General features: G+C 43.5%; 2 protein-coding genes across 7 annotated transcripts in view; one reads left to right on the top strand and one right to left on the bottom strand.

Moving 5' to 3' along the window:
• Positions 1–11,692, top strand: part of SLC22A3 (solute carrier family 22 member 3) — a 95,326-nt gene extending 83,634 nt beyond the window's left edge. For 2 of the 3 annotated variants that reach the window (XM_059940882.1, XM_059940880.1), the window contains 4 exons: positions 111–219; positions 967–1,079; positions 4,362–4,461; positions 9,139–10,726. In XM_059940882.1, coding sequence (XP_059796865.1) covers positions 111–219; positions 967–1,079; positions 4,362–4,461; positions 9,139–9,199 — 383 coding nt within the window. In that variant the 3' untranslated portion in view covers positions 9,200–10,726. Of the gene's footprint in view, positions 1–110; positions 220–966; positions 1,080–4,361; positions 4,462–9,138; positions 10,727–11,594 lie in introns of those variants that run through there. The other variant, XM_059940881.1, reaches the window with a different exon arrangement.
• The window catches only part of PLG (plasminogen), a 43,276-nt gene continuing 29,203 nt past the window's right edge, over positions 11,564–25,636 (bottom strand). For 2 of the 4 annotated variants that reach the window (XM_059940879.1, XM_059940877.1), the window contains 8 exons: positions 25,408–25,556; positions 24,400–24,493; positions 20,444–20,564; positions 18,600–18,680; positions 17,967–18,107; positions 15,988–16,094; positions 12,377–12,522; positions 11,564–11,725 (listed from right to left, as the gene is read on the bottom strand). In XM_059940879.1, the coding sequence (XP_059796862.1) occupies positions 11,564–11,725; positions 12,377–12,522; positions 15,988–16,094; positions 17,967–18,107; positions 18,600–18,680; positions 20,444–20,564; positions 24,400–24,493; positions 25,408–25,556 (1,001 nt within the window). Of the gene's footprint in view, positions 11,726–12,376; positions 12,523–15,987; positions 16,095–17,966; positions 18,108–18,197; positions 18,202–18,595; positions 18,681–20,443; positions 20,565–24,399; positions 24,494–25,407; positions 25,557–25,636 lie in introns of all 4 variants that reach the window. The other 2 variants (XM_059940878.1, XM_059940875.1) reach the window with 2 other exon arrangements.

Raw genomic sequence — 25,636 nt, 5'->3', positions numbered from 1 at the left:
TGCACTTAAAATTAGCAGATTTACGGCTGGGAGAACACTAAGCAAATGCCCTTTGTTGTTTTGTAAAATTGTATTGAAAGGAGACCCTTCCAAATTTTCTGTTTTTGCAGGAGTACCCTGGTTGAGGACCACTGTTGCTACCCTGGGAAGATTAGGCATAACCATGGCCTTTGAAATTGTTTATTTGGTAAATTCAGAATTGTACCCAACAACATTACGGTAATTCCAACATCCGTATCATGGTTTCTCCTAAGTAATTCTGCAGCCGCATATTTGAAGTTGACTTAAAAACTATGAAATAAGTTTTCTTAGCTTGGCGACATATTAGCCTGGGCTGGATTCAGCCAGTGGAAAAGCTAAGTTTTGAGTGGTAGCTGCTTTTTGCATTATTATCATCAATATCTTCATACACAGTTGGGGGTTTGTGGAAAGGCACTAGACTTGAGATCAGAAAATCTGGGTAGCGTGCTTGCGTCACGGGTTACATCTTCTTTCATCAGCAGCGCTCTGTGTAAAGGCTACAGCCTCTGTTCTGACCACACTCCGCAGCCGATTATTGAAGGACAAAATGAAACAATGTGCATAGCTAGTGCAAATTGGCCTGCTTTCTTGGGGGAATATGCATGAGCACACCTTACTGCCAATCTGGGGTGCCAAGGAGACACATAAGTGCCACAGAGCAGGCTGGGTAGTGAGCCGCTGTTGGAAGATTGATTTCCACCAATACTGTAGACCCGCCCCCGCCCCCAACTAGCCTCACTGTGACTCAGCTTTTACCCAGATGTGAACTGGTGCAGGTTGGAAATGATTTGCTTAGAGTATGAGAGAGTAGAAATTTTCAAAGTTAAAAACTACAGAAGTGGGAAATATTGTTACAATTTCTCTGTTACTTAGATATCTGAAAATGTTACGTATCTTGCATTTATTTGAATACTTTTTGTTTAAAACAATTTTTTTGTTCTGCAGGAACTTTGGAGTTTCACTCTGTTCAGGTTTATGTGATTTTGGGGGGATCATAGCCCCGTTTCTGCTCTTCCGCTTAGCGGCCGTTTGGCTAGAACTACCTCTTATCATCTTCGGTAAGTTCTCACTTTATATCCTATTCTTAAATGCTCTCATCCACATTTTTCACATTAATAGAACCTAAAATGATCATCAGGCTTGATATCAATTATAACCATTTGCTCTTTTTATAACAGCTGTTTCCGTTTTGAGGAACCACAATGAAATGTGGACCCTAAACCATTTAAATTTACTTTACATTAAGGGTTCCTATAAAAAAGTGTTCAGTTTAGCTTTCTTTGTTGAGGTTCTGAGTTAAAATCAAAGATTATGAAACTTTTTAATAATATTGTGGGACATAACCAATAATTTTCCAAATAGGACCAAATCATAGGACCTTCTATGTGTTCAGAACAAGCCTAAAAACAAATTGCATTGTTAAATGCTCCACGTCTCTCAATATTGTATCTGCCTGTGCTTCGATGCTAAGCACGCCATGCCAAAAGATCAGGGGACACAGAAGCCCTCCCACACACGTACCGTAACCTCTTTGATGCCCCTCAAGTTCATACCCTCCTTCCTACCTTCAGTCTTCATGAAACTCATGAAGGGATAGAACCATAGCATAGGGAGGGCCCTTAGGGTAATTCAGGCCAGTGCATCTCCTGTGCTGTTCCAACCTTTCTGCCCAGATCTCCTACCCTCCTCAGCAAGAGAGGATGCCGGCTGGCCCCTTGCTCACCTACCTTTCCTCCACCTCCACTTCCTTACTCCCGGTAGAGAAGGTTTTTCACCCATTGCTCAGCAGTTTAAGCTCCAATGAAAACATTGCGTCCGTGAGGGCATACATCCGGAGGAATGCAGGAGTCCTTCAGCTGTGCTAGGGACCATAAAGTCGGCTTCTAATCACTGACACCAGTGATTCCATAAAAGATCATTTCAAACTATTTCACGGGACCTGATAAACAAGCTCAGCATTGATTCTGGGCCAGCGTGAAAGAGCAAAGAGAGGCCACTGTGCAAACAAGACAGAGCCGCCTGACGGCCCAGTCCCTCAAGGTCGGGACTTGCCTGCGAGCCGCGCTGGCTGAGCTGGGCGCTCGTACTGCAGGGCAGGCCCTTGCTTCGCGGAGTCTGGCTGGGGAGGGAGCCGCCTTTCCAAACAGGCCGTCACAAGAGAGTGTGATAAATAAGGGCGCCATGAGAGCACATCACAGGGATCCCTAGCCCGGTGGAGTCAGGGGGAGAAAGTCAGGGAGCAAGGAGGCCATGTGGAGGTTGAATAGGAATTATCCACGTGAGAGGTGTGGGCTGGTGCTCTAGGCAGTGGGAAGGCCTAGAGTAAGAGGAAGGTAAAGGACAGAGTACAGTGCGTAAGTTGGGGCCTGAAGAGAGATGAAACTGGGGGGGGTGAGCTGGGGCCGGACCATGGAGGGCCTTCCCCGATGTGCAAAGGGTCTGCTCTTTATCCAGAGAGCAGAGTTTCAAGCCGGGCTTAACAGTGTCAGGGTTGCATTTTAGAGACATGACTCTGATGGCAGATATGCCAATGAGTTAGAGGGGCACAATGCTAGTGGTGAGACGATTCAAAGAATGTTGGTGTAATCAGGTAAGCGATTTCATAAGGACTGGGTCTAGGGTGATGGCACTGAGAATGCTGAGGAGTGGATGGATCCAAAAAAATATATTGGAAGTTGAATTGGCAAAAGGGGGTGATTGACGGGGCGAGGGCCAGAGGGACCAGGGAGCTGGGCAGCCGGCCTCCGGGCTGGCAGAACCATAGGTGGCGGGGCCAGCCCTAGTTTAGTGAATGTCACAGGGGCCCATCTGCAGGAGGACGTGGAGGGATACTCTTTGGGCTGTTTGTAGCATGAGGTGCCTCTAAGAAATCCAAGTTGAAATGGTGAGAGGCCAGTAGGTTTGGTGAGCTGAGTCGGGAGCAAAGTGTGGCCTTGTGATGAAGGTTTGGAAGCCATCTGGAGGTAGATAACCACTGAAACCATGGGAGTGGCCAGAACCCCCTCTACAGGGCACAGGAGAGAGTGAGAGGAAAGAAGGGGGCCCAGGCCAGAGCCCTGAGGAGCGACAAGGCACCCAGCGTAAGCAGAGGGAGAGGGGCCAGCCAGGGGATGAGAAGGGATGCAAGAGGAGCAGGAGGGAAGCCGGGAGCGCGTGGGGCAGGGAAGCCGGGGGACAGCGGGTGAGGTCAGCAGCCGCCAGAGCTGCCACGAGGCCAGGCAGCAGGGACGGGAAGCAGGGCCACTGCACCTGGTGGTGGCAGCAGCTGGCGGCCTGGCTGGAGCAAGGCCAGAGGGGACACTGAACAGAACCAGATTAGAGCAGGTGGAGGTGGGAGACGGCTCCGGCCCACCAAGGCCAACTGTCAAGTTTTCAAGAATCGTTGAGCCAGTTTAAACACATCCATCATTAAAAATTGAATATGTAAAATAGATGAAAAACAGAGGTAATAAATACGCACGCCTCATCAGTTCCTGATCCACTGGGTTTTACTGCATCCGCCCCTGAGGCTGGCGCGTCCACTGTAGTCCATGGTGGAGATGCTGCCGCCCGTCTCCCCAGGGCCTCACTCGCGACGTCACGCTGCTGGTTTGAATCACGCGCATCCACGATGGGCGTATTTACACCACGGAAACAGGCAAATGCTGCTGCAAATCAGGACTTTATTCTCTGGAGAGCTGGTTGTTAGACATTTACCAGCACAGCGCTGGGATATGAAGATGTGTAGAAAATAGGAGAGGGTGGTGTTTCAAGAATTGCAGTTCTAAAGAACGGAGGAAGGGAGGATGGTGAGGTCGATAGAAGGCTCTTTAAAGAGGAGAGATTTGAATACGTTTCAGGGCGTCCACTGATGGGTTAAGGGTGCCGGAGGGAGAAGATGAATCACTACAGTGAGCAGCACAAAAAGACTCCAAGAGATGCTGGTGGGCAGATGTGGGCACCAGTCTTGCGGGGTCACGTGATGGAAGGAGGAAGGGGAGGCGCAGGGCGCAGTGAAAGGATGCTGAGGGGCTCCTCACTGGTGGCGTCTATGTTCCCCGTGAAGTAGGAGGTGAGGGCTTCTCGGAGTGTTTGGCACTTAGTAGGTCCTCAATAAATTGTGAAACGAGTGAATGAATGGATGGATGCCAAGAGCACAGGAGCGATGGAACTGTCTAGAGTTTGAGGAAGGCTGAGAACCTGTGAAATCATGACAGAGGAACGCTGGGCAGGGTGACCAGAGGGTTGCTGCCGGGCAGGGTGAGTCCAGAGTGAGCACAGCGGCTTCCAGAATGAGCAGGGGGCCATGAGGGGGCGGCTGTGCGTTCCCGGTACCGTAACGCCTTTCTCCTGTTCCACAGGTATCCTGGCATCTGTCTGTGGTGCTCTTGTGATGCTTTTGCCTGAAACCAAGGGCATTGCCTTGCCAGAAACAGTGGATGATGTAGAAAAACTTGGCAGGTACGGTGCAAAATTCAGCACATCCTAATTAAAAGCAGCATTTCAAACCTACTGGGAAAGGACGGTGCTAAGAAAATTGAATATCCAGGGGGGAAAATATAATATTAAATCCCTATCTTACATCTTAAGCAAAAAATTCAAAGTAGATTTAAAAGGTTAATGTAAAGCAAATCTCTAAAAGAATATGTTTTATTTTTTAAATGTGGTTATGAAGAGGGAAACATTTCCAAATAAGGTGTTAAAAACTCAGAAGGAATCTAAAGGAAAGAGACTGATGATTGGACAAAGTAGAAATAATTTAAATGTGCATCAAGAGGCAACTGATGGTGAAAATGATAATATATCTATAAAATAATTGAGATATATCTATATGGAAAGACATGGAGAGATTTTCAAGATGGATTACAAAGTGAAAAGTCACAGAACAATGTGTTATAGTATTTACTAAAAAATAAAACCAAGAGTAATCCCTCTCTATAGCTAGATGGGAAAATAAATGATAGTCAGATGATGATAGAATGATCGACCGATCGATAGATAGATGAATGATAAGTGATACATAGACGGGTAGAAAGAAGATAGGAGAAGGACAGTGAGAAAGAGACTGAATTTGGGAAAAGGGTGTCTAAATGGTGTACAGGGAAAGTTAATATCCAACCAACATATGAATATGAAATATGTTTTTGTTATATCAAGAAAAATCCACAGTACACATATTCTAATCTCCTCTGAAATCTTTCATAATAATAAGATAGGAAGAGAGAATATGAATATGGGAATGCATAGGAAAAGATCTAAAATGATAAAATATACCCTCTGGGGATAGAAATGGTTCGGGAAGAGGGGTGTGGAAGGGAGGACATTACTTTTATACCCCATAGACTTCTGAATTGTTTGATTTTTTTTTTTAATTACACCTCATGGTCTTGTATCATTTGTGAATTTTATTTTTTTTTAATTTTTAAAATTTTCTGGCTGCACCGCGTGGCATGTGGGATCTTAGTTCCCTGACCAGGGATCAAACCTGTGTCCCCTGCATTGGAAGCGTGGAGTCTTAACCACTGAACTGCCAGGGAAGTCCTCATTTGTGAATTAAAAAAAAATAATTTAACAGCTAATTTTATTTATTTATTTTTAATTTATTTTTGGTTGCATTGGGTCTTCATTGCTGGGCTAGGGCTTTCTCTAGTTGTAGTGAGCGGGGCTACTCTTTGTTGTGGTGCACGGGCTTCTCATTGCGGTGGCTTCTCTTTTTGCGGAGCACGGGCTCTAGGCATGCGGGCTCAGTAGTTGTGGCTCACGGGCTCTAGAGCACAGGCTCAGTAGTTGTGGTGCACAGGTTTAGTTGCTCCACGGCATGTGGGATCTTAGTTCCTGGACCAGGGATCGAACCTGTGTCCCCTGCATTGGCAGGCAAATTCTTAACCACTGCACCACCAGAGAAGTTCCTAACAGCTAATTTTAAAAATAAAAATCAATCTTCTTCTAAACAGTGACTTGGAAATTAAGAGTATGGATCTCTAAATTTTTAAAAAGTGTACCAAAAGTATTTATGACAAGACTGAAATGTTAGTAACCTCATGGCAGTTTTATTCTTCACTTGACAGACTGGGAAGAGAGTAGAAACCAACTTTTTTTAGGTCCTTATATACGTGATCAATGGTTTCACATACGTCATTTCATTTAATACTCAAAGTGATTGGGTGCAATACAAGTTCTTATCCTTACTTTTTTGTATACTAGGAAATCTATGCTCAGAAAGACTTCACAACTTTTACGTGCTAGTACTGGGATTGATATTGTCCAGTGTACAGGTGTGACTGTTGTTTTGGGTAGTTTTATTATCTTATGCTGTATCCTACTTGATTATGAGTATTTTAATAGCAAGAATCCCCTGGTAGGATTGGAAATTTCTCTCTTCATATCCTCTTTTAATGAGGTCCCATCCCCCTCCCCAGAAATAAGCAACCATTGCTCAGAAGTATTTTAACCAGACCTTTAAAACTTATACAGTGATTTCATCGTCCTATTTCTTGATGCTATTTTGAAAAATAAGATTGACGAATCATCTCAGAACTTTCCTAAGAAAGGCTTATCAGTGTACTCAAAACCAAACCACCAGCTGACTTCTAACAGGACTGGCCAATCAGAGGACAGGTAGACATTCGTCCCATGAAGTAACCCAATCAGATTCTTGTGCTTGTTTGTAATTAAACCGATAGGTAATGGCTTATCCCTCAACCAAAGCTCTACCTATGTTTTACCCTAAAACAATGCTACGTGAAGTCTGAGGTGAGGTGGGAGATTCTCTTTAAGACATTGCCATTTTATAAACCAAAATTAAGTTAAGAAATTTATAAAAGGGGGGACTTCCTTGGTGGTCCAGTAGTTATGAATCTGCCTTCCAATGCAGGGGACTCGTGTTCGATCCCTGGTTGGGGAACTAAGATCCCACGTGCCACGGGGCAACTAAGTCCACACGCCACAACTACTGAGCCCCTGTGCCACAACTAGAGAGAAGCCCGCGCGCCACAGTGAAAGATCCCGAGTGCTGCAACTAAGACCCGACACAGCCATAAATAAATAAATAAATTTTTTAAAAAAAAAATTTATAAAAGGTATTAAAACTGTCCTCTTCAATATTTCATAAGTTTGAAAATTTCAAAACTGTTAGTTTTGTTTGCTTTTGGAAGGACATTCTTTGCTGGGTATAAAATCCTTGGCACACAAGTCTCTTTCTCTTTCTTGTAGATGTATTAACTACATTATCTTCTTGTTTTGAATGTTGCTTTGGATAAATCTGAGACATGCCTGAATTTCCCCCTATTTAAAGGCTGATCTCTTTGCCTGGACGCCCAGAAGATTCCTTCCCTCTTTCCCTTCTTTCATCTCCTGCTCCCTCACTTTCCCCTTCTGCCCTCCTGTCTCTCCTGCTCCCTCTTTCTCTTTCACCCTCCAACCCTGTGGGATATGTCTCATGGCTGACTGTTCTCATTCAGTTTTCCCTGGTCCATGGTGTACCCTTCTAATACGCAGAGTCGAGTCTTATTTATTCGGTTTCATCTTTTCTGTTTTCTTCCCTATGGACTCTGATTTTGTATATGTTGGATCTCCTTTGCCTGTTGTGGGTATCATTTTCTTTCTAATCCCCTTTAATTCCATTTTATTTCATTTAATCTTGGTTGCATTTCTTGTATCTGTCCTTTATATCCTTTAATGTCGTTTCTACAATGTATAGTCTCCCTTGTAAACTTTCCAATTTTGTTTTAATTTTTCTGATGGCTTTTTAAAGAAAAAAAAAAAAACTCCTCTTGAGTGTTACATCATGGAAAGACTTGCTTCATCCAAAAAGGATAAACATGCTGCTAGCTGTGTCATCACAGACAATTATTTGGTTTGTATGAGAGTATAGGGGCCAGATCAGGGTGGGCTGTGTCCAACCCTGTCACCCCAGTTGCAGCCATGCTAAAAGACCAAAGGAAAGAAGACTATTTAAGGTTAGATAAAGCAGGGGAAATGGTGGGAAAGGAAATAGGATTATCTTCAAATAAGATATCCAAACTTTAAGGGCAACTTCTCATGGGCTGATGTGCCCTGCAGGATCTGTTCAGGGCTGGGATACGCAGGAGAGCATCCCGGCCAGGATTATAGGGTCAAAAGTAAGAAGTTCAGTGCTGACTGTTGGTGGCACAAGCCTGGGAATGTGTCATTGGAGTTTTAAGACGTCTAACTCTCAGTGGTGCAGAGTTCTTTTCCTGCACATCTGCTGCCCTCTCTTGTGAATGCCCCTGTGCCAACCCTCCAGCGACAGGGACTGCATTCTTCTCTTTGACTCGACTCTATTTGCTGCTGCTCATTTACATAGTGAGCGCGATAGATTCATTCTTGATCCCCAAACCAGTCAGAGGTCAGATTTTCAAACTCATCAGGAAAAAGTGGAGGAAGAGGGAGTGACTTGAGATCAAGACTCTTTTGCCAATTCAATCATATTAAAAATAGAATTAAACAATTGGAAGAGATGGAGTTTTGGAGGTGAGAAGGCCATCTCAATGGTGTGCAGGGAAAATTAATATCCAGGCAGTATATACACAAGAAGAATTAGTCCAACAAAAATTCAACTTACATGAATTTTTTTTCTAATTTTTTTCTGTGTTTGTAAATTTTCATAATTAAAAAATTGGGTAAATTAATTAATTATACCTAGTCCCTACCCTTGAAAAAACATCTAATAAAAGTCTGATCTATAGTTTTACAAGTTAAGCACATTGATTGCATTCTATAATCACTTACTCAGGAACAAAAACTACTTAGCCCCAAGTTACGGAAACCTCTTAGCATTTTCCCTCCTACAACAGCACTTAGTCATTTTCTCATTTCTGCTTTCTTTTGTTCACATCAGCAGCTCATTTCCAAACCATCTGTTACGGAGTAGAAATTCATAAAGAATTTATATATGCTGTAATGCTAATTAACCCCTTCCTAGGGCCTGAGAGCAGGTAAGAATTGACCTGGAGACAGTTAATTTTGTTCCCTTTGAGTTGGGTTTTTATGAGCAGTTATGCATGAGTGTATTCGATCAAAACCAACTATGAAATTGAGTAGTAACAAAAAGACTTCCTTCTCACTAGTTGTATAATCTTTTACAAGGACTTTCTCTTTTCTCCTTTGTTTTGTCAGTCCACATTCCTATAAATGTGGCAGAAAAAAGAAAACTCAAGTTTCGAGATCTCACCTTTGAGGCCCCTGCCAAAGATGCAAGGATAGAGCTATTCAGGCTGGTCCCCCCAAGGAACCGACATGCCTTGCAGAGACGTGTGTGTGTCCACTTCAGCTGTGCAGCTCCAAGTGTTTTTAATACTTTACAAAGACATTCAGACTATCCAGAGTATTTTTATACAACGTCGGATGAATCAAGACTCATCGTGCTGTCAAAGTTTCTGGGAACGTGTGATATGTGACCGGTTTAACCAAGAGCCTGTTGTGTGCACAGCTCCTTCTGAGGTTTTTTCTCACGCTGGGGCAGTGCCTCTGACCCACTGGGTTACAGAGAGACAAGAGAAGCCCCACCCAGTTCTCATGACGGTTCCATCAAGAATGCAAGATGTGCAAACCAAGGATCTGGGGAAAGTGTACAGAAATGGGTTCATCAAATCTGATCAAGACATTGAGGCTCTGAACTGAGGGTTCTGAAGATTCCAGGGCAGATGAAGATTTGGGAATCTTGTTAATGAAGAGACTGAATCTAGGGACCTCGGGCCACCTGGCTCTGAACCTTTGCTTTCTCTTCTCACCTTGAGCTCCTTAAGCTCCTGGAGCATCTAGGGTCACAGGCACTTTTAGGCCTTGTTCCAGAAATAAGAACAAATCTGCTGTACCATTCAAGGATTTGGCTCGATTATTTATAAAATCAGATTCGGTCCTGAGATGATTCAGGATAATTGTGGTCCTCCTTTAGTGGACACCTACAGCCACATATTCAGTTTTTTACTGATGAAACCCATGGGCTATGATTTCATGGGTCTTAAGATTTTAATCATACAGGGATATTTATCTTATATGTGTGAGTTCAGCTCTATGATGATGCCCATGGTCAAGAGTGAAAAAGATGGACAAATCTCATTCAATCTTGACACTTTTGACTTGTCTTGGGAAGAAGCTTACATTTTAGTTTGAAAGAAAGGTCAGTTATATCCATGCTTAAAACAATTAGCAGAAGTTTATATTGTACGTGACTTTACAGGTATACTAATAAGGGATTTGATCTTTCTTTTTTGTTACTGAGACTTTTTGAAATGTGGAGTTTAAATACAAATATGCTGTCTTTATGATGTTCTGCTTTATATGGTACATTTGTTATATTTTCAGATTCAGTATGGATCTTATGCAGAATTGTTTAATGAATTATTTTGGGTGGACAGGTAAAATGGGAGCCAAAGGGAAATCTTGCCAGTGAGGAAGGAAATTTCTATGTGAACACATGACGATATGTACGGTGTACGTGCTAATTGTAAAATAAGTTTTTAATCCTTAAAGCACATCAGAATTGAATATGAACATTTTATTTTTCAATGAAATAAACACAGTTCTTTAAGGATGTAATGCTGCATTTACCCTTTATTCATACACCCTTGCATTTTTGTTTCTTTTGCATTTCTCTTTGCTGTGACATGACTGTCGCTCCTTGATACTATCACCTTGGAATTGTATTTTGAGTTGACATTTGGGTTCTGATAACAATAAAAAAAATGTAAATTGTCAAGAAAAATCAATTGTCATCCTTTCTCTTCCTTCTGAACATGTGTCGCTGTAAAACACTCTTCCCATGTGACAACATATACTACACATCCAGGCAGCCAATTACTGATGGAAATTAAATGGTCCACCTTCAATATATGTTCGTTGCTCCTTTCCAGGCTCTTGACACCATTCCTAGACTCATATGTGACCCAGAATACCATTCAGACTCTTAGCTGGTCTTGTGTTATGACACTTCCATTGCCCGGTTTCCTTCTCAGAATACAGCTGTCTGCCCAGGGTCTCCCGTGCTGGGCTAGAGTCAAGTTGTCAGTAACAGATTTCATTCCCAAGAACAGAATTCGCTCTCATGATTCCCCATATATGCTGCAGCTTTGAAAACATTCATCCCAGTGCCAAAAATAAAGAAATTAAAGATGTGTGTGACAAGGTAAATATATAGGTGACTTACTAGGACTTCTCTATTGATCTTACAGGCTTCTCGTTCCTCTATTCCTTATGAGAAAGAACAAAATCGCTCAGGTCTGTAAGAGTTACATCATTTACAATTGGTAGGATGAACGAAGGACATGAAAACAGTGAAAATCAAAAAATTAAAGGAAGTACAGAGTTTATTTTCAACAAATGTCATAGCTGTATTGCCTCATTATTACAGAATCCAGCAGTCCACAGACAGGAACAAGTTATCCACAACAATACAAAAAAATGTTGAGGTTTGGCAGTAGCTGGTAGCTAAGTACAGTGTCAAACTTAGTTTGATTACTGTCAATTATTTCTGAGCGTGCTGAATTCCCTACCCATGTTCCAGCTTCAGATCCGTTGATGCTTCACTCTGTCTCCCATCTAATTAATTCTTTCTCATTATTTCTTCAATCCAGGTAACAAACTTTGAAACACGAACATACACACCAGGCTTATTGGGGCGTGCACAGCCAAGACCCCATGAAGTGACTCCTTGTAAAATGTATTTGTCCTTCTCAAAGCAAACCAGAGGCCCTCCGCTGTCACCCTACACAGAGGAAGGGAAAAAGCCATGAGAAGATGAAGCTTCCATCCTTTTAGTATGGGATGTTATCCTTCTATTACCCAAATGTAAGCTTTTCCCAGTATTTGAACATCCCTTTCCAATCAGAAAGGAACGTAGTAACATATTATTTGAACATCTGCTGTGCTTCAGTACTAGGCAAGGTACGTTTAACGAAACCGTACCATTTAGTGTTTCCCGGGGGGAAGAGAAATCCCTTGTGAAAACTGTATTCATCCCTTCAAGCCTTGGGGTTTCTCTTAGGGAGGGTGACCCCAAGAACAATCTTAAAGGAGGTGTGGGAGGGTCTTTGTCTTATACCAACCTCCCTTCCCTACTAGAAAGGCCACGTCCCGAGTCCCACCCAAGAGCCCCCTCCCAGAGGCGTAGGGGCTGTTGCCGTGATGGTGCTTAACTATTCCCTTACAACCAGTGCGGAACTCAAGGCCCAAGAAATCACCCTAGATGACCTGAATCAGCCTTCAGAGACACGCTTAAAAGGTTTCTGGGCAACATTTAGACTGTGGCCTTCGATTGACAAATCCTTCTCAAATTTGCTGCTTTGGGGCTGAAATGTCTAAGGGGCCAAAACAGGCCAACACAAGATGAACTTTGATCTCTTTAGTCTTTTTTTACCTGGCAACTGTCAGCACCTCCAGCCAGATGCCCCGCACACAGCTCGGTGGGTCTGACTCTGTCATTCAGATACTCATAGCGATTGCACACCTTGTTTTCAATCACAGGCAGCCGGGCTTCCTTGAGCAAGCCAGCACCGTAAGTGCCTGTGTTTAAAAAGATGAAACACACGGTGACTGGATCGAAAACATGTCCGCAAGGAAGCTTCCAGAACAACAGAACAGCAATGATAGATCTCATGTTCATCCGTGAGGCTGGATAAAACAAGAAGTCAGTTCCCAGTACTACTAGAACTCTTTCTTCTTTCTTTTTGACCCTTGAAAGTATAAACATTATATAAGATTTCATGTTCCCAAGACTTAGACTCAATTAATCTGGGCTTCTTTATGGGATTTTGAGGTTGGTTTGTGTTGTTATTTTTTGGTTTCTTTTTTTTTTAAACTATAAAGAAATTTACTTTTAATGTATAAAGAGAGATTGAGAAATACTAGTGCTACTATTTTCATATATTCCCTTCCAGGATTTTTATATGCTTCTTTTACTACTTATATCATATTGCCCATTTTTTCCACAAAAAGTTATATCATAAGGACTTTCATAATCCTACAATCTGTATAATTAATACTTTAGTGGGGAGTGACTGCTGAATGGGTTTGGGATTTCCTTTTGGGGTGAGGCAAGTATTCTGTAAATAGTGGGGATGGTTGCACAATGTTGTGAAGGTGCTAAATGCCACAGAATTGTACTCTTTAAAATAGTTTAAAAAGTAAATTTTACGTTACGTATATTTTACCACAATATTTTAAAAAAAGAACAGCTGTCATTTACTGAGAATTAACTTTTTCAGGCACAAGCTCATTATGTGGTGTAGCTCATTTAATCCTTAAAACAGTCCGATCACCTAGGCACTTTCGTCATTCCTATTGTACAGTTAAGGAAACTGAGGCTTAGGAAGGGTGTGTAGTTTGCCCAAGATCACCCAGCAAGTCTGGTGGAGCTGGGATTTGAACTTGGGTCTGCAGCGTCATTGCCCAAATTCTTCACCACCACATCCATTGGCTACAACAGCTGCTCTCAACGTATCACTTCTTTGTTCCTACAGGTTATTCACATTCCTTAGTATTTTCTTAAGTCTAAGATCTGAGGGATTATATAGACATATTTATGGTTCCCAATATCTTTGCCAAATATTTTCTAAACAGGTGTGACAGTGTAAAATGTCACTAGAAAAAAAGCACTGCACAACACCCTTCTGAGTGTGTGGTGTCTAATAATTTTCAAATATTTGCTAATGTGATGAGTGGACATTGTCTTAATTTATTTCCTAATTTACATTTCTTTTCCAATTAGGGACAGTGAAGATTCTTTGGTGTGCTTGTTTTCCTCACTGTATTTCTTTCTTTGTGAGAAAAACTGCTTTTTCTTTACTTTGGCAAATGGAAATAGAACCCGTGCACAATCACAAGAAGAGATGATGTTTTCCAGATGGACACACCCAGGTACGTCTCAGCATTTTCACAAATAATCCAGTTTTCCAATTTTGCAAGCCCAGCTTTGATGAGTTTTGCAAAATCCTTGTGTTGCCATCATGGAACAGCCAAGAAATAAGGTACTACTTCTTCTCCAAAGACTTTTAATAAAATTGGAAAATTGTCTTGAGTTCAGAAAACTTACACTGGAGTTGACAGGAGCACCTACGAGGACCACCATTTGGAAAGAAGAGGCGAGTCCCAGCCCTGGGCAGGCAGAGCCACCGAGGACGAAAGTCCTGACCACAGAAGCATTGGGTAGCGGATGCATTTTCTGAATTGAGTGGATGTGCAGAGGGTGCGGCCTTCTCAAAAATTTTTGCTGAAAATTAATTTAACCGAGTGTCTCGCTCTTACATCTGCTTTCTGAGCAAGACAGACATCCTGAGGCTAGGGACAAATCCACTGCTAATTGACGAGGCGCCTTTGTGGGCTGTGCAGAGGTGCTGCCATCGTGTGGTCACAGGAGAGATGGCGTTTCTGAGGGCCTGAGACTGAGGGTGACCTAGGGACCTGATGGGGTAGTGGGGACGTCGAAGCTGGTCCCTGAAAGTACCCAGCCATTGCTGATGAGGGGCTGACATGAACGACCCCCTCGACATCAACCCTTACCTTGCTTTGGAATACGGAAGTCAGGGAAAGTCTGGAGACTAAAGGGGAGAATTCTGACCTCACACAGAGAGGCTGAGAACACTGACTGATCTGATGTCATTACTGACATATAGAAAATTGGTAAACAGACCTGACTCATGTTTTGTGACTCCTGATCCAATGAATACATTGAGAATCATTTTCTCCAGTTAGACATTCAGACGAGGCCTGGAGAGACAGGGGAACCCAGTGCAGGGTGATAGTTAGAAAAGTGTGGGTGCTGGGTGAGACAGAAGAAACACTGAATGGGCTTGGGGGGTCTGGCAGGCTTGGGTTCCATCAGGGCTCAGCTACACACAGGTTATGTGGTATTTATTGATGACAGTGACAGTGGTGATGGCGGGGAGGGCTGGGGGCCGACCATGATGGTGATGGTGATGATAATGATGATCCTGAGATGGTGAGGGTGATGGTGAAGATGGTGGTGGTGATGACGGTGTCCATGGTGATGGTGGTGATGATGATGGTGGTGATGGCAGTGGTGGTCGTATGATAGGCACAGGAGCTGCTAAAATACCATCTCCAAAGCACTGAGCTCTTCATATGCATTATCGTAATCCTCACAATGACCTCATAGGGTAGCATAGATGAGGAAACTAAGGCTAACATGTAGAACATAATTTGAAAACACGGGTTTTATGGATGAGGGCTTAGATGCCAAATGGTACAAAGAGGTAAGGTGACTTGTCCCGTTCACCCAGCTGGTGGCAGAACCAGAACTATTTTCCAGGGCTTCTGACTCCCAGTCTGGTGCTCCGACCAATGCTTCTGAGAAACTGAGGCAGAGATCTAGGACATTCTTATAATGTTCCTAGGCCCGAGTCTGAAGGATATAATAATAATTTTTATTATAATGTAATGCAGGGCATACTGCAAAGAGAAGGCGGGATTCGCAAAATATAGTACAGCTGCTGATACGGGATCCTGCATAAACGTTTCCTCTCTCATCCTCACCCCGTCAACCAATACCAAATACCATCCTAGAATTGGGACCTTTCTTTCTTTCCCCTGCTGTCAGTCTGCCCTACCTCCAACAACATCTCCACACAGACCCAGGCAAGTGGGTATTTGGGGAGACTAGTTTAACTATAATTTTTGTTGTTGATTTGCACCGTGTTTGGGAACTCTGTGTGCTTAATTCACATGAACGACAATCTAACACCCTTAATTTGTAGCTTGTGTCAAAACCCTACTTACCTGGGGACACAATATTAACCTTGGATTTTTGGGGTCAGAGTCTCAAGGAAACACTACCCTTCCCCTCATCCATGTCCCTTGATGACTGATTATAGTGACGGAGGCAGGTGTCCAGACAAAGTCAGGAAGGGAGTGGACCTCACTCACTGATAGAAATCGGTACACATGCTCATTTTCTCATGTAGGTTGCAGGTCAGAACCAGTTCATCATGTGAGTCACAGAATTTATCTTACCTTGGGTTTCTCCCCAGCCAGTGATGTAACATACTGTCCGGTCCGCAACCACATAATTCGGGGATGGCAGACAAGCTGGGATTACCTTTTCGGTGATGACGGCAGGGCTGAAAGGAAAACATCAAAAGTTACATTTGACTGCCCTGCTAGGAGACTTCTGCCATTCATCTGTTGTTCACAAGATCCCACCTGCCCCAGAGCCCCAGAACGCTCTGAGCTGATATTTCTTCCTTGCTTCACTGACACAGCGCAATGTAGAAAACAACTTTTCATCCTCACATTTGCCTGTAGTATCTTATGAGTCAAAAAAAAAAAATAGAACATTTTGTTTTAAAGGCACCAGTTGTGGACAAGAAACTAGAGGTGGGAATAGAGATGACAATGACTTTTAATGTCTTTTCTTGCACTATGGGAGTTTTATACCAGGTGTACACTTCTAGATGAAGTTAAGAGGGCTTCAGTCAGTAGGTGGACCATCCAGCTGAAATACAATCACAGGGCTTTAATAATAGCAAGTACCTTGTGCCACTAGGAGCAAACTGCTCCATCTTTGGGGTCCTCAGATTCCTCACCCATAAATGTTACAACACCATGGCTGTAAGAATCCAATATAATGCAAGATACCAAATAAAAGAGGATTAGAAGTAAGCACCTTGCATAAGCAAAGTAGTATTGTTTTCCAAAAACTTTCACATTAGAGTTCCAGAGAATCAAATATTAGAACTTTGATTTTTAGACTTGATTCTATTTTAGTAAATTCAAGAGGAAAACCCATTGAAGATGAGAAGTGCCTGATTCTGATTAAGAATCATCATTGCCTGCAACTTTGAAGCAGACACACCCTCTCAGAGTCACCAGAATAGACCTAGCGTCTCACATGGAGTGGACCACAGTCATCACTGTATAGGTTCCCCTCGTGGAACGCCAATGCCTGAGACTCTTGGGGTTTGGGGAGCCTGGGAGTGGGTACCCGAAAGCTCAATCGTTTCAGTCTATCAGAGAGCACATCCAGAGCCCCAACTTTACTAAATTACTTGTTCGAGGATCAGAGCTTTCCTGATGGCCCCAGGGGACCATGGAGAAAAGAGAATCAGCTCCTTTTTTAGGCTAAGCCAATAAGGAAGGCCCTTTCTTTCCTTTCCAGAGTGTCCAAATATCCCAGGGGGTCACTCCTCAGTTTACTGACCCAGAAAACTTGTGAAGTGTTTCTGTCCAGACCCAGCAAGCCCCACTCAGACTCTTGACCTCTGGCCTGGCCATCCTCGTCACTGTCACCGTTGTCCCACTGTCATCTGGAACCCATCATGCATGGTTGATGGGCTCTGCATGCCTTGTTGACTGTCCCAAATGTGCCTATTCTCAAAATAGCTGTCTGTTTATTTAGCTGTCTCCCTTGTGACCTATTTCCAAATACTGCTAACTTTAAATGACGTTAACAAATTGATCATTTTGTCAGACTTAATAAAACACCATTTCAACAGGAAACATAAAACCAGAGATAGGAAGAAGGAGAATTTGCACTTGTGAATTGTGAGTGTGTGTGTGTGTTTACATCGCCTTTTATAAATCGCTTCGAAATATACATAATCCCACTTGATCCCCCAAATATATTATTATGTTGAAAAGAGAGTGTCAACCTGGAGTAATTGAATAATTCTCTGATTATGAATGTATATTAGCTGACTGGGGAACATTAAGTGAGAGAGTTTGAGGGGTAACCTGTACCTCATGTTTCAACTCACTCTTTTTCCGCAAGAGGAACCTGAGTCCTGGTGCTTTTGTCATGACCACGGCTAGTAAGAGGCAGGCGGGGCTGAGCCCAGGTTTTCTCACTTGAAGGTCAATGCCTGTCCCAAAGCCCCGTGCCTTTGGGGTCCTAGACGGGGCTGCCCACATACAACTCTGTTACGGCTCATAAACCCAGCGGTGAGCAGATGTTCTCACTGCTCACAGGGTGAAAGTCACGGGCGAGCCAGTACCTGCTCAGCTTGAGCAAGGCGATGTCTGCCCGAGGGGGCCCCGGGAACAGCTTGGCCACTTGTATTTCCTGGACACTGTCTTCAACGGCGGTCTCTTGGTGTGCGCCCAGGACAACCTTGTATGATGCCGGCCCTGAGAAGCTAGAAAAGACAGCAACATTAGGAGCAAAATCTGGGCCAGCCCTTCATCGGGTGCCTTCCTGAGCCACAAACACTGCGTCTTCTCCCCACTAGGCTACCTACATTCAGAGACCTCTGAGTGGCAAGAAACAAGTTCACGGTTTATCTGAACCTGGCTGTTAAGGAATGTTCTTGGGGCTGCTTTTGGCCTGACCACAGAGGAAGAATGACACCAATGCTGAAGTCGGCGCAGGACAGATACGGGTCTGTCTTCTTCATTTCTCTCTGGAAATACCTCCTCCTCTCCCATCCAATGGCCCTGGCAATTCTGCCTCAGGCCCTTCTCATCCACTCCCTGGTCCCCAGTGTCACTGCCATGAAAGGAAGGAGGGAAGGAAGGGGAGGGGACAGGAGAGGGGCGAGGGGAGGAGAGAAGAGGAAGGAGAGGAGAGAGGGGGAGGCGGAAGTCTTTAAGACAAGTAAGGCTTTGGGTCAGGGGTCCCCTAAACATACCTGTCCAAGCAGTGGGCAGCAGTCAACACCCACTCTGGGGATATTAAAGTGCCTCCACAGAAGTGGTTTCTAGAAGGAAATCTGGAAGGAAAACGTGCCAGGATTTTAGTTCAAACCTGATGATTTATTCTACAGAAAGCCGGAAGTAGTGCTCAGTCTGTTGTGATATCGCTGACGTTCCCAGAGGACAAGGTGACCAGCCCGTCATCAGGATGGTGGGAGCTTTGAATTGTGCTCCTGTGGTGGGTTCTCAGGAGGCCACTACACCACCCTGGAAAGTGGCTGGCGCTCAGGTGAGGCCCAGCAAAGCCACACGACCCCAACGGGAGGTCCACGCCCATGGCTTTGACCCTTTGGCCCTGGACTCCAGCTCCTTGAGGTCTCTTTCACTTCTTTTTGACAAGATCTATGCAAGACCCGATGAGTCATTCTTCAGGGAACCAAAATGGGATCCTGAGTCGCCGTGATTCACGGGCATCTGCTAATTTTACCTGAGAAAGTTCGCTCTGGGGGGAATGTCCCCTAAATCATTTACTTTATAGGACTGCTTAGGCACGGGATTGCTCATAAAATTTGTGTGAGCCGCTCCGAAGCCCATCATAATGAAAGGGACACAAATAGTAAGTGAATAACCAGCAAGGCAATTATCAATCTGGAAATAGACCACAGCGCATCTTGGGAAAGAGGGAATATGAAATACGTGAAAGGTGAAGGCTCTGTATCTCAAGCAGTTACTAAATGATGAAACAAATAAAAGAAAAGCCAACTCAACCAGGGAATGAAATAGACCATTTTCATTCATCGATAGCATCTCACAAGCGAAAAGAAGGAAGACCACTGAGCACAGCCGTTGGGCACATGCGCACTGGTGCAACATCAACAAGCAGATCAGCCTGTTTCCTGCGTGTGCTTCGAAGAGACACCCAGCAAAACGGACTTATTAAAGGCGACCGCCACTGAAAGATAACCTGAACCTTCTGGGTCATGTAGGATGGGGACTGATCACTCTTAAATTATGGCGATCCTGAGCTACCCTTCACTGAAGAAGATGCGTTTTGCAAATGGGTGAGCACCCTTTGATTAAATTCAGTAGTTCACAAAACTGTGGCAGGAAGGAAGGAAAGAAAGAAAGAAAAAAAAAAGAGACTCTGTATCTGTGATATATTATAGATAATTTAATCTTTACCCTCCCCCTCCAGGTGTCGCATTTCTAAAAATATCCCTTTCTCTTCATTTTACAAAGTACCAGTGGGTATCCATCTAAACCCTCAAGGTATCTTCCATACTTTTTCAGCAATATTGGAACTTAGTGTAAATTGCTACATTTATCAATTTTGATGATAGCTGCCCAGATCAAAAAAAAAAAAAAAGGTTCTAATTCTGACTATTTTCAAACTGAAGAACATAGAAAAGAATATAACAAAAAAAAGAAGCAGACTCACAGATACAGAGAACAAACTAGTGGTTACCAGTGGGGAGAAGGAAGGGAGGAGGGGCTATATAGGGGTGAGGAGTAAGAAGTTCAAACTATTAGGTATAAAATAAGCTACAAGAATATATTGTACTACACGGGGAATATAGTCAATATTTTATAATAACTATAAATGGAGTATAACCTTTAAAAATGGTGAATCACTATATTGTACAACTGTAACTTATATTGTACAGCAACTATACCTCAATTAAAAAACATAGAAAAAATTTTTTATAGTTTTCCTTACTCCTTTGCAGAACTTAGAGGCAGGTACTGATACTGAGGGTATGTGGATTTAGTGTGAATGTAGAAAGGGTTTGCAAGGAGTACACAGGAGGATGGAATACACTGTTTCTGGAAATGGTGTTACCTTTTTCGAAGGCTGACTTGCCAGGGCCAGGAGTGTGGGATGGCCACGCACCCACCTACAACCCTTCCGGGACACTTCTTCGGCTCCACCTGGGGCTTTCCACAATCAAATGAAGAGGAAACTGTGGCACAAAGTGGGAAAAATTTGCATTTGAAGACGTGAAAGAGAGCACCTCATGATAAATTCATGGCTCGTGGCCGAAGCACTGAATTTTTGACATCCCAAAGCCCAAACTAAATAGTAAAATCATAAACATCTTTTGGAATATTTTTTCTAAGTTTCAAAAGTGGTAGGGGACAACATAGAACCCTCTCCTTTCAAGAAAATATAAGTACTTTTTTTTTTTTTTTTTTTACTGCTTTCTTAAGGAAGTGATTAAATAAATGGGGAAGAGTTAGGCATTAGAATGAGAGCTTTTTCGAGAGGAGCTTGACTGACACAAATTGTTATTCTGACTTGATGTGATATATCTAGAGAGTGAATCATCATCACCATCATCATCTGAACCATGTAAAGTTTACTGAAAACCATAATTGTCATCCCCATTGAAAGGCACTAAGAGTATTTTTAAAATGTGAATCTGTGTGTGCACGTATGTGTGCGTGCGTGTGTGTGTGTGTGTGTGTGTGTGTGTGTAGCAAGGATAACAATCTTACACTGAAATGATGCCTCCTCTCAGCCAGTTTCAGGACGGCTCTTCCAGGGAGCCTCCCAAGACTAACCCAATGCCACGGGGATGACTTCCACTCACTTGCCTTTCTCTCTATTCATTCTCCCACCTGCTTTCTCTCTCCACCTGGCCTGCAGGGTTCCTGGAGATTAGGGTTAATGCTCCATCTCTGGTTGGTGCCACTTACTAATGTCTAGAACAGTTCAGGGGCTACACAAGGTATTCATAAAGGGCTTCTCCGTTGTCTGGAACCCTTTAAGATCTTCAAAAATAGAAGCATAAATCATTGTTAATAATAATAGTACAAGGAGAAATTTTTTGCTCTTAATCAACCAAGAGATTCTATCCTCTAGTGAATCTGGAATCTGAATTTTCCAAATACCTTTCCAATTGTCTTGGCCTATTCTGAGAATCTATATACAGAAGTTTTTTGTTTTTTTTTTTTTAAAGAAGCATGCAATATAATGAAATCCTACTCTCTAACACTGGCCTTAATTTCTCTTACTGTGTCTTACACAGAATAGACTTACAGAAATGGACTAAGAAAAGAATAACTACAGATATTATGGTACCCTGGTCTTAGTATTCAAAACAAAACTGAAGTTCTATTTATTTTTAATTACTTATTATTTGTACTGTTAGTGTTGGTGGAATTGAAATGAGTTGTTAAAACCAATTAACAAAAACTTACAATTTAAAATAAATGAATATAAATAAATAAAATTATGTTTAAAATGGGCATCTTTCAATTTTTGAAGTTAATATTAAAGAGAAAAACAACACAATCCCTTGATAAAATTGAGAAGCAGAATACTGGGCTGAATAGAATATAGTTCTGATTTCAAATTGTTTTACTTATGCTATTACTTATGTGCAATTTGCATGGTGCCATTGTTTTAATAACACAGAATATTTCCACAAATTTTTCAGGTGAGTTGCTTAAAGAAGTTTACGTGTAGCCTAAAAAGTTAATCAGTGTTACTTTTTCATTTTAAAGATGTTTTCCATGTGAATTACAGACAATGTAAAGTTTGGAAATTTTAAGGAAAATTGCTATTAGGAAATTTCTCACTTAAATAAAGGAAATCCAAAATCTCTCAGGAATAAACAATAGAAATTTTTTTAAAAAAACAGAGAAAATGAAAATAACCTAAAAAAACAAAAGTCGTACTTCAAAGAGATTTCATATTCTGAAAAATCTGAATAAACTTATCGAAAGCCATACAAGCACACACACAGAAAGTACCCTTAACCTGGGATAGTCACCCTTTTAAGCACCGACCTGACATGTTGGAGGAACTGTGATTTGAGATTTCGTTCATTTATTTGAATACATATTTGCTGAATTTACTCATTTAGCAAATATGTATTCAAATATATATACGTAGTGCCTGGCATGTACTAGGCATTGCTCTAAGCACTAGAAAGAAGGAAACAGCTGAGGTTTGTAATCTTTACCTTCTGATGGGTGGGTATGTAAAAAGATGTTACACTGGAAGATTCAACAGAGGTCCCAAAGATGCCCGGGGATGTGTACGGTAAACCTCCATCTGCAGACTTCAAGGCAAATAGCCTCTTCTACAGTGCTGGTACCCTTACCCAAGTCAAGGATGGAAAAGAATCAGGTTCTTAGACATGGAAGAAAGAAGAAAGGATGGAGAGAGGGCTGTTCCAGTGGCCTGTGAGGTCCCCGCTTCCTCATGATGTGGGCACGTTATCACACCACGAGGTCTGATCTTGAGACATATTTCCTGTGGAAGGATACCCAGGCCTGCCTCACACTTGAGAAGCTCATAGCGTCTGGTGGTGACTGAGGGCTGCCCCTGGGACGTTACTGTACTTCCCTTCAGTGGGAATGAGAGTTGCATGAATCCCAGGCACAGCTGTAGAGGCCGGGGCGGGACTGTCAAGCTATACAAGTTAAAGGCAATCGTGCCACGTTGGCATCCTGTCCAGGATAGCGAGTCCACGCGGTAAGAGGCAGTGGGGTACCAGAAAGCTGAAGGGTAGGAAAGGGAGGCGCTAACCCCACCAGGGACTCTCCGATGGAGGGCCACCGAGAGAGCTTGTGCAGAGCACACACACACCGGAGAACGAGTCAGCTACAAATTCCCCCTGAGTCCAGAGAGCACAAGGGCAGCAGCCAAGTAGAATCTTTCCTGTCACCCTGACCTCCCCCTCCTCCCCCTGCTCTACCCAGCAGTGGCCTGAAAGCGAAGCCCGACAGTGTGGCTCCGGAGTGCTCAACTCCTTCCCCAGACAGCCTCCCAAACCATCTCCGGACGTGGACTTAAGTGGCTTTGCAGCAGGAACTTCTCTGCTCCAGCCTGCCCCCCACGTGGCAGACACAAGCAGATGCCATCAAACGGTGCAAAGGAGAAGTCCAGGCTGATTGATTAGCGGGAACCAGGACAGATGGTGTTTGCAAAGATGGGTCAGCGGAAAGTAAAATAGGGTCCAAATCAAAGTGGTTTACATTGTTCTCCAGACCTATCTATGGATTTGTTACCTCTATCTATCTATCATCTATCTATCTATCTATGGATTTGTTACCCCAGACTTTTCAGAACTAACGTCAACTCCCCTTTCCCTGGTCCAAGCTTCTCACTCCCTAGAAAAGTCCTATCTATGGATTTGTTACCCCAAACTTTTCAGAACTAACTTCAACTCCCCTTTCGCTGATCCAAGCTTCTCACTCCCTAGAAAAGTCTCAGAGAAATGAGGAAAGAACCCAGCAAGCTTCCTCTAAGTTATCTGGCTAATGCACGGCTAATGCATAGTCATCTTAGGATAAAGAAAGTTGGGGCTTTGTAAAGAGCTGTGTTACTTTTCATTGAATTCTTAGGATGACAGTTTATAGGCTTACAATGTATGTTGTATGTTTAGCAGTTTCCTGCTGTTTGTACTTTCTTTCTTTCTTCTCAGCTGCTGAAAGAGAGAGTTTCCTATCTGGGTGACTCTAAATTTGTGCTTCGTGCCTCCCACCCCAGACACTGGAGAGTTCAGTGGACTGTCTGGAGGCTGATTAGATCACCTCTGAATTTGCTCTTTTGGAGGATTTTGCATTTATTTTATTTACGGAGTCAGAGGAGGGGGCGGTGCCTAACAAAGGGGGCCACGAGTAGGACAGATTCAAGAGGCCCAGGATGAAAAGAGGGCTCCCAAGGAGAGGGGACCCTCTCTTGCCCAGAAGCGCTCAGCCCAAACTCTTGTCTTGCAGATCTAAGACCAGGTGATGCTGCATTTATTTAGAAGTCATTTCCTTCCAAAAAAGAAAGAAGCTTACCACACTGAGGGACATCACAGTAGTCAAAAAGTTTCCTTGGATTTGTCGTGTAGCACCAGGGACCATTGATATCCCCATCAGGATTACGGCAGTACTGGAAAAAGAGGCAGGCATGTAGGGGATGGCACACACCGGGGCAGGAGAGGGCAGAGAACGTCACATGAGGCACAGACACTGGTTTTACTGCTGTCCTTAGAAGATGAAGGGTTAGTGTTCCTTTGGTGGGGAGGCAGGCAAAGTTATCATTTCAGGATGCTTATCAAGCCTCTGACTCACAGAATGCCATCAGTCACTTCTCCTCGTTCAAAAGGAGCTCCAACCTTGAGGCCACTCCCCTGGGGAAGGGGTGAAGACCCTGAGGGGTCTTGAGGTAGAGACTGTATAAAGGGGCCTCCCCCCTCAGCAGCCTGTGTCCGTGGGGACCGTAGGGACCCAGCAGTAGGGGACTGTGGACGTGGACGACTCGTCTTGTCCCTTGCTCATGTCAATCTTCTGCTTGATGGCGCCTGTTTGCTGTTGCTTCAGAGTTGCTTATTCCCCTGGCATGGGCACCCTCTGTGGGTCAGCTGTGGAAAGACTGTGTCTTCCTTTTCCTTCCCTCTACACACCTATACCCCAAAGGAAACAACCCCAGAGAATGTGTGGGACTAGGGGAAATCCTAGTGGAGTCCTAATTATGCATCCAAGTTTTTTCTAGAAAAATCCAACTACAATGTCATGAAGGTCATCTTTGATCACTGGAAACCATAAACCAGTAACAAAAGCAGACAGGAAATGTCACACATGGAAGTGATAAGAAGCAGGGAGGTTGGCTTGCCCGTGCTAACTCTCCTTCCCACACTGAGGCCAGTTAGATCCTACGCTTGGTCCCCTGAAATCTCTGTCATATCTTCCTCTCCACCCCACACCAAAGCTCAGTCAGGCTGACTTTCTGTAACAGAGGATCAATTCAGTTTGCAAAGACTGGTCAACAAAAGGCAAAATAGAGTCCAAATCCAAATGGCTTACATTTTTCTCCAAACCTGCCCGTGGGTTTGCCTCCGGAGTGAAAATGTTGTGTTTGTGGGGCGCCTGGGCAGCCCACTCCTGGCAGGGGACACCGGCCACCGTGGTCGCCTTCTTGCCCCGGTATCCTTTACCAGTCCCGAACATGCAGTCTGTAGGGAAGAGAGAATGGTGGTCTCCTGTCATTACACAGACCCGGGTGACAAGGAACAAACGCAGCAGTGCTAGGTTT

This window comes from Balaenoptera ricei, chromosome 12 (genome assembly GCF_028023285.1).
Source record: "Balaenoptera ricei isolate mBalRic1 chromosome 12, mBalRic1.hap2, whole genome shotgun sequence".
NCBI lineage: Eukaryota > Metazoa > Chordata > Mammalia > Artiodactyla > Balaenopteridae > Balaenoptera > Balaenoptera ricei.
Note: the sequence above shows the minus strand (reverse complement) of the source record. Positions and strands in the feature narration are given on the sequence as shown.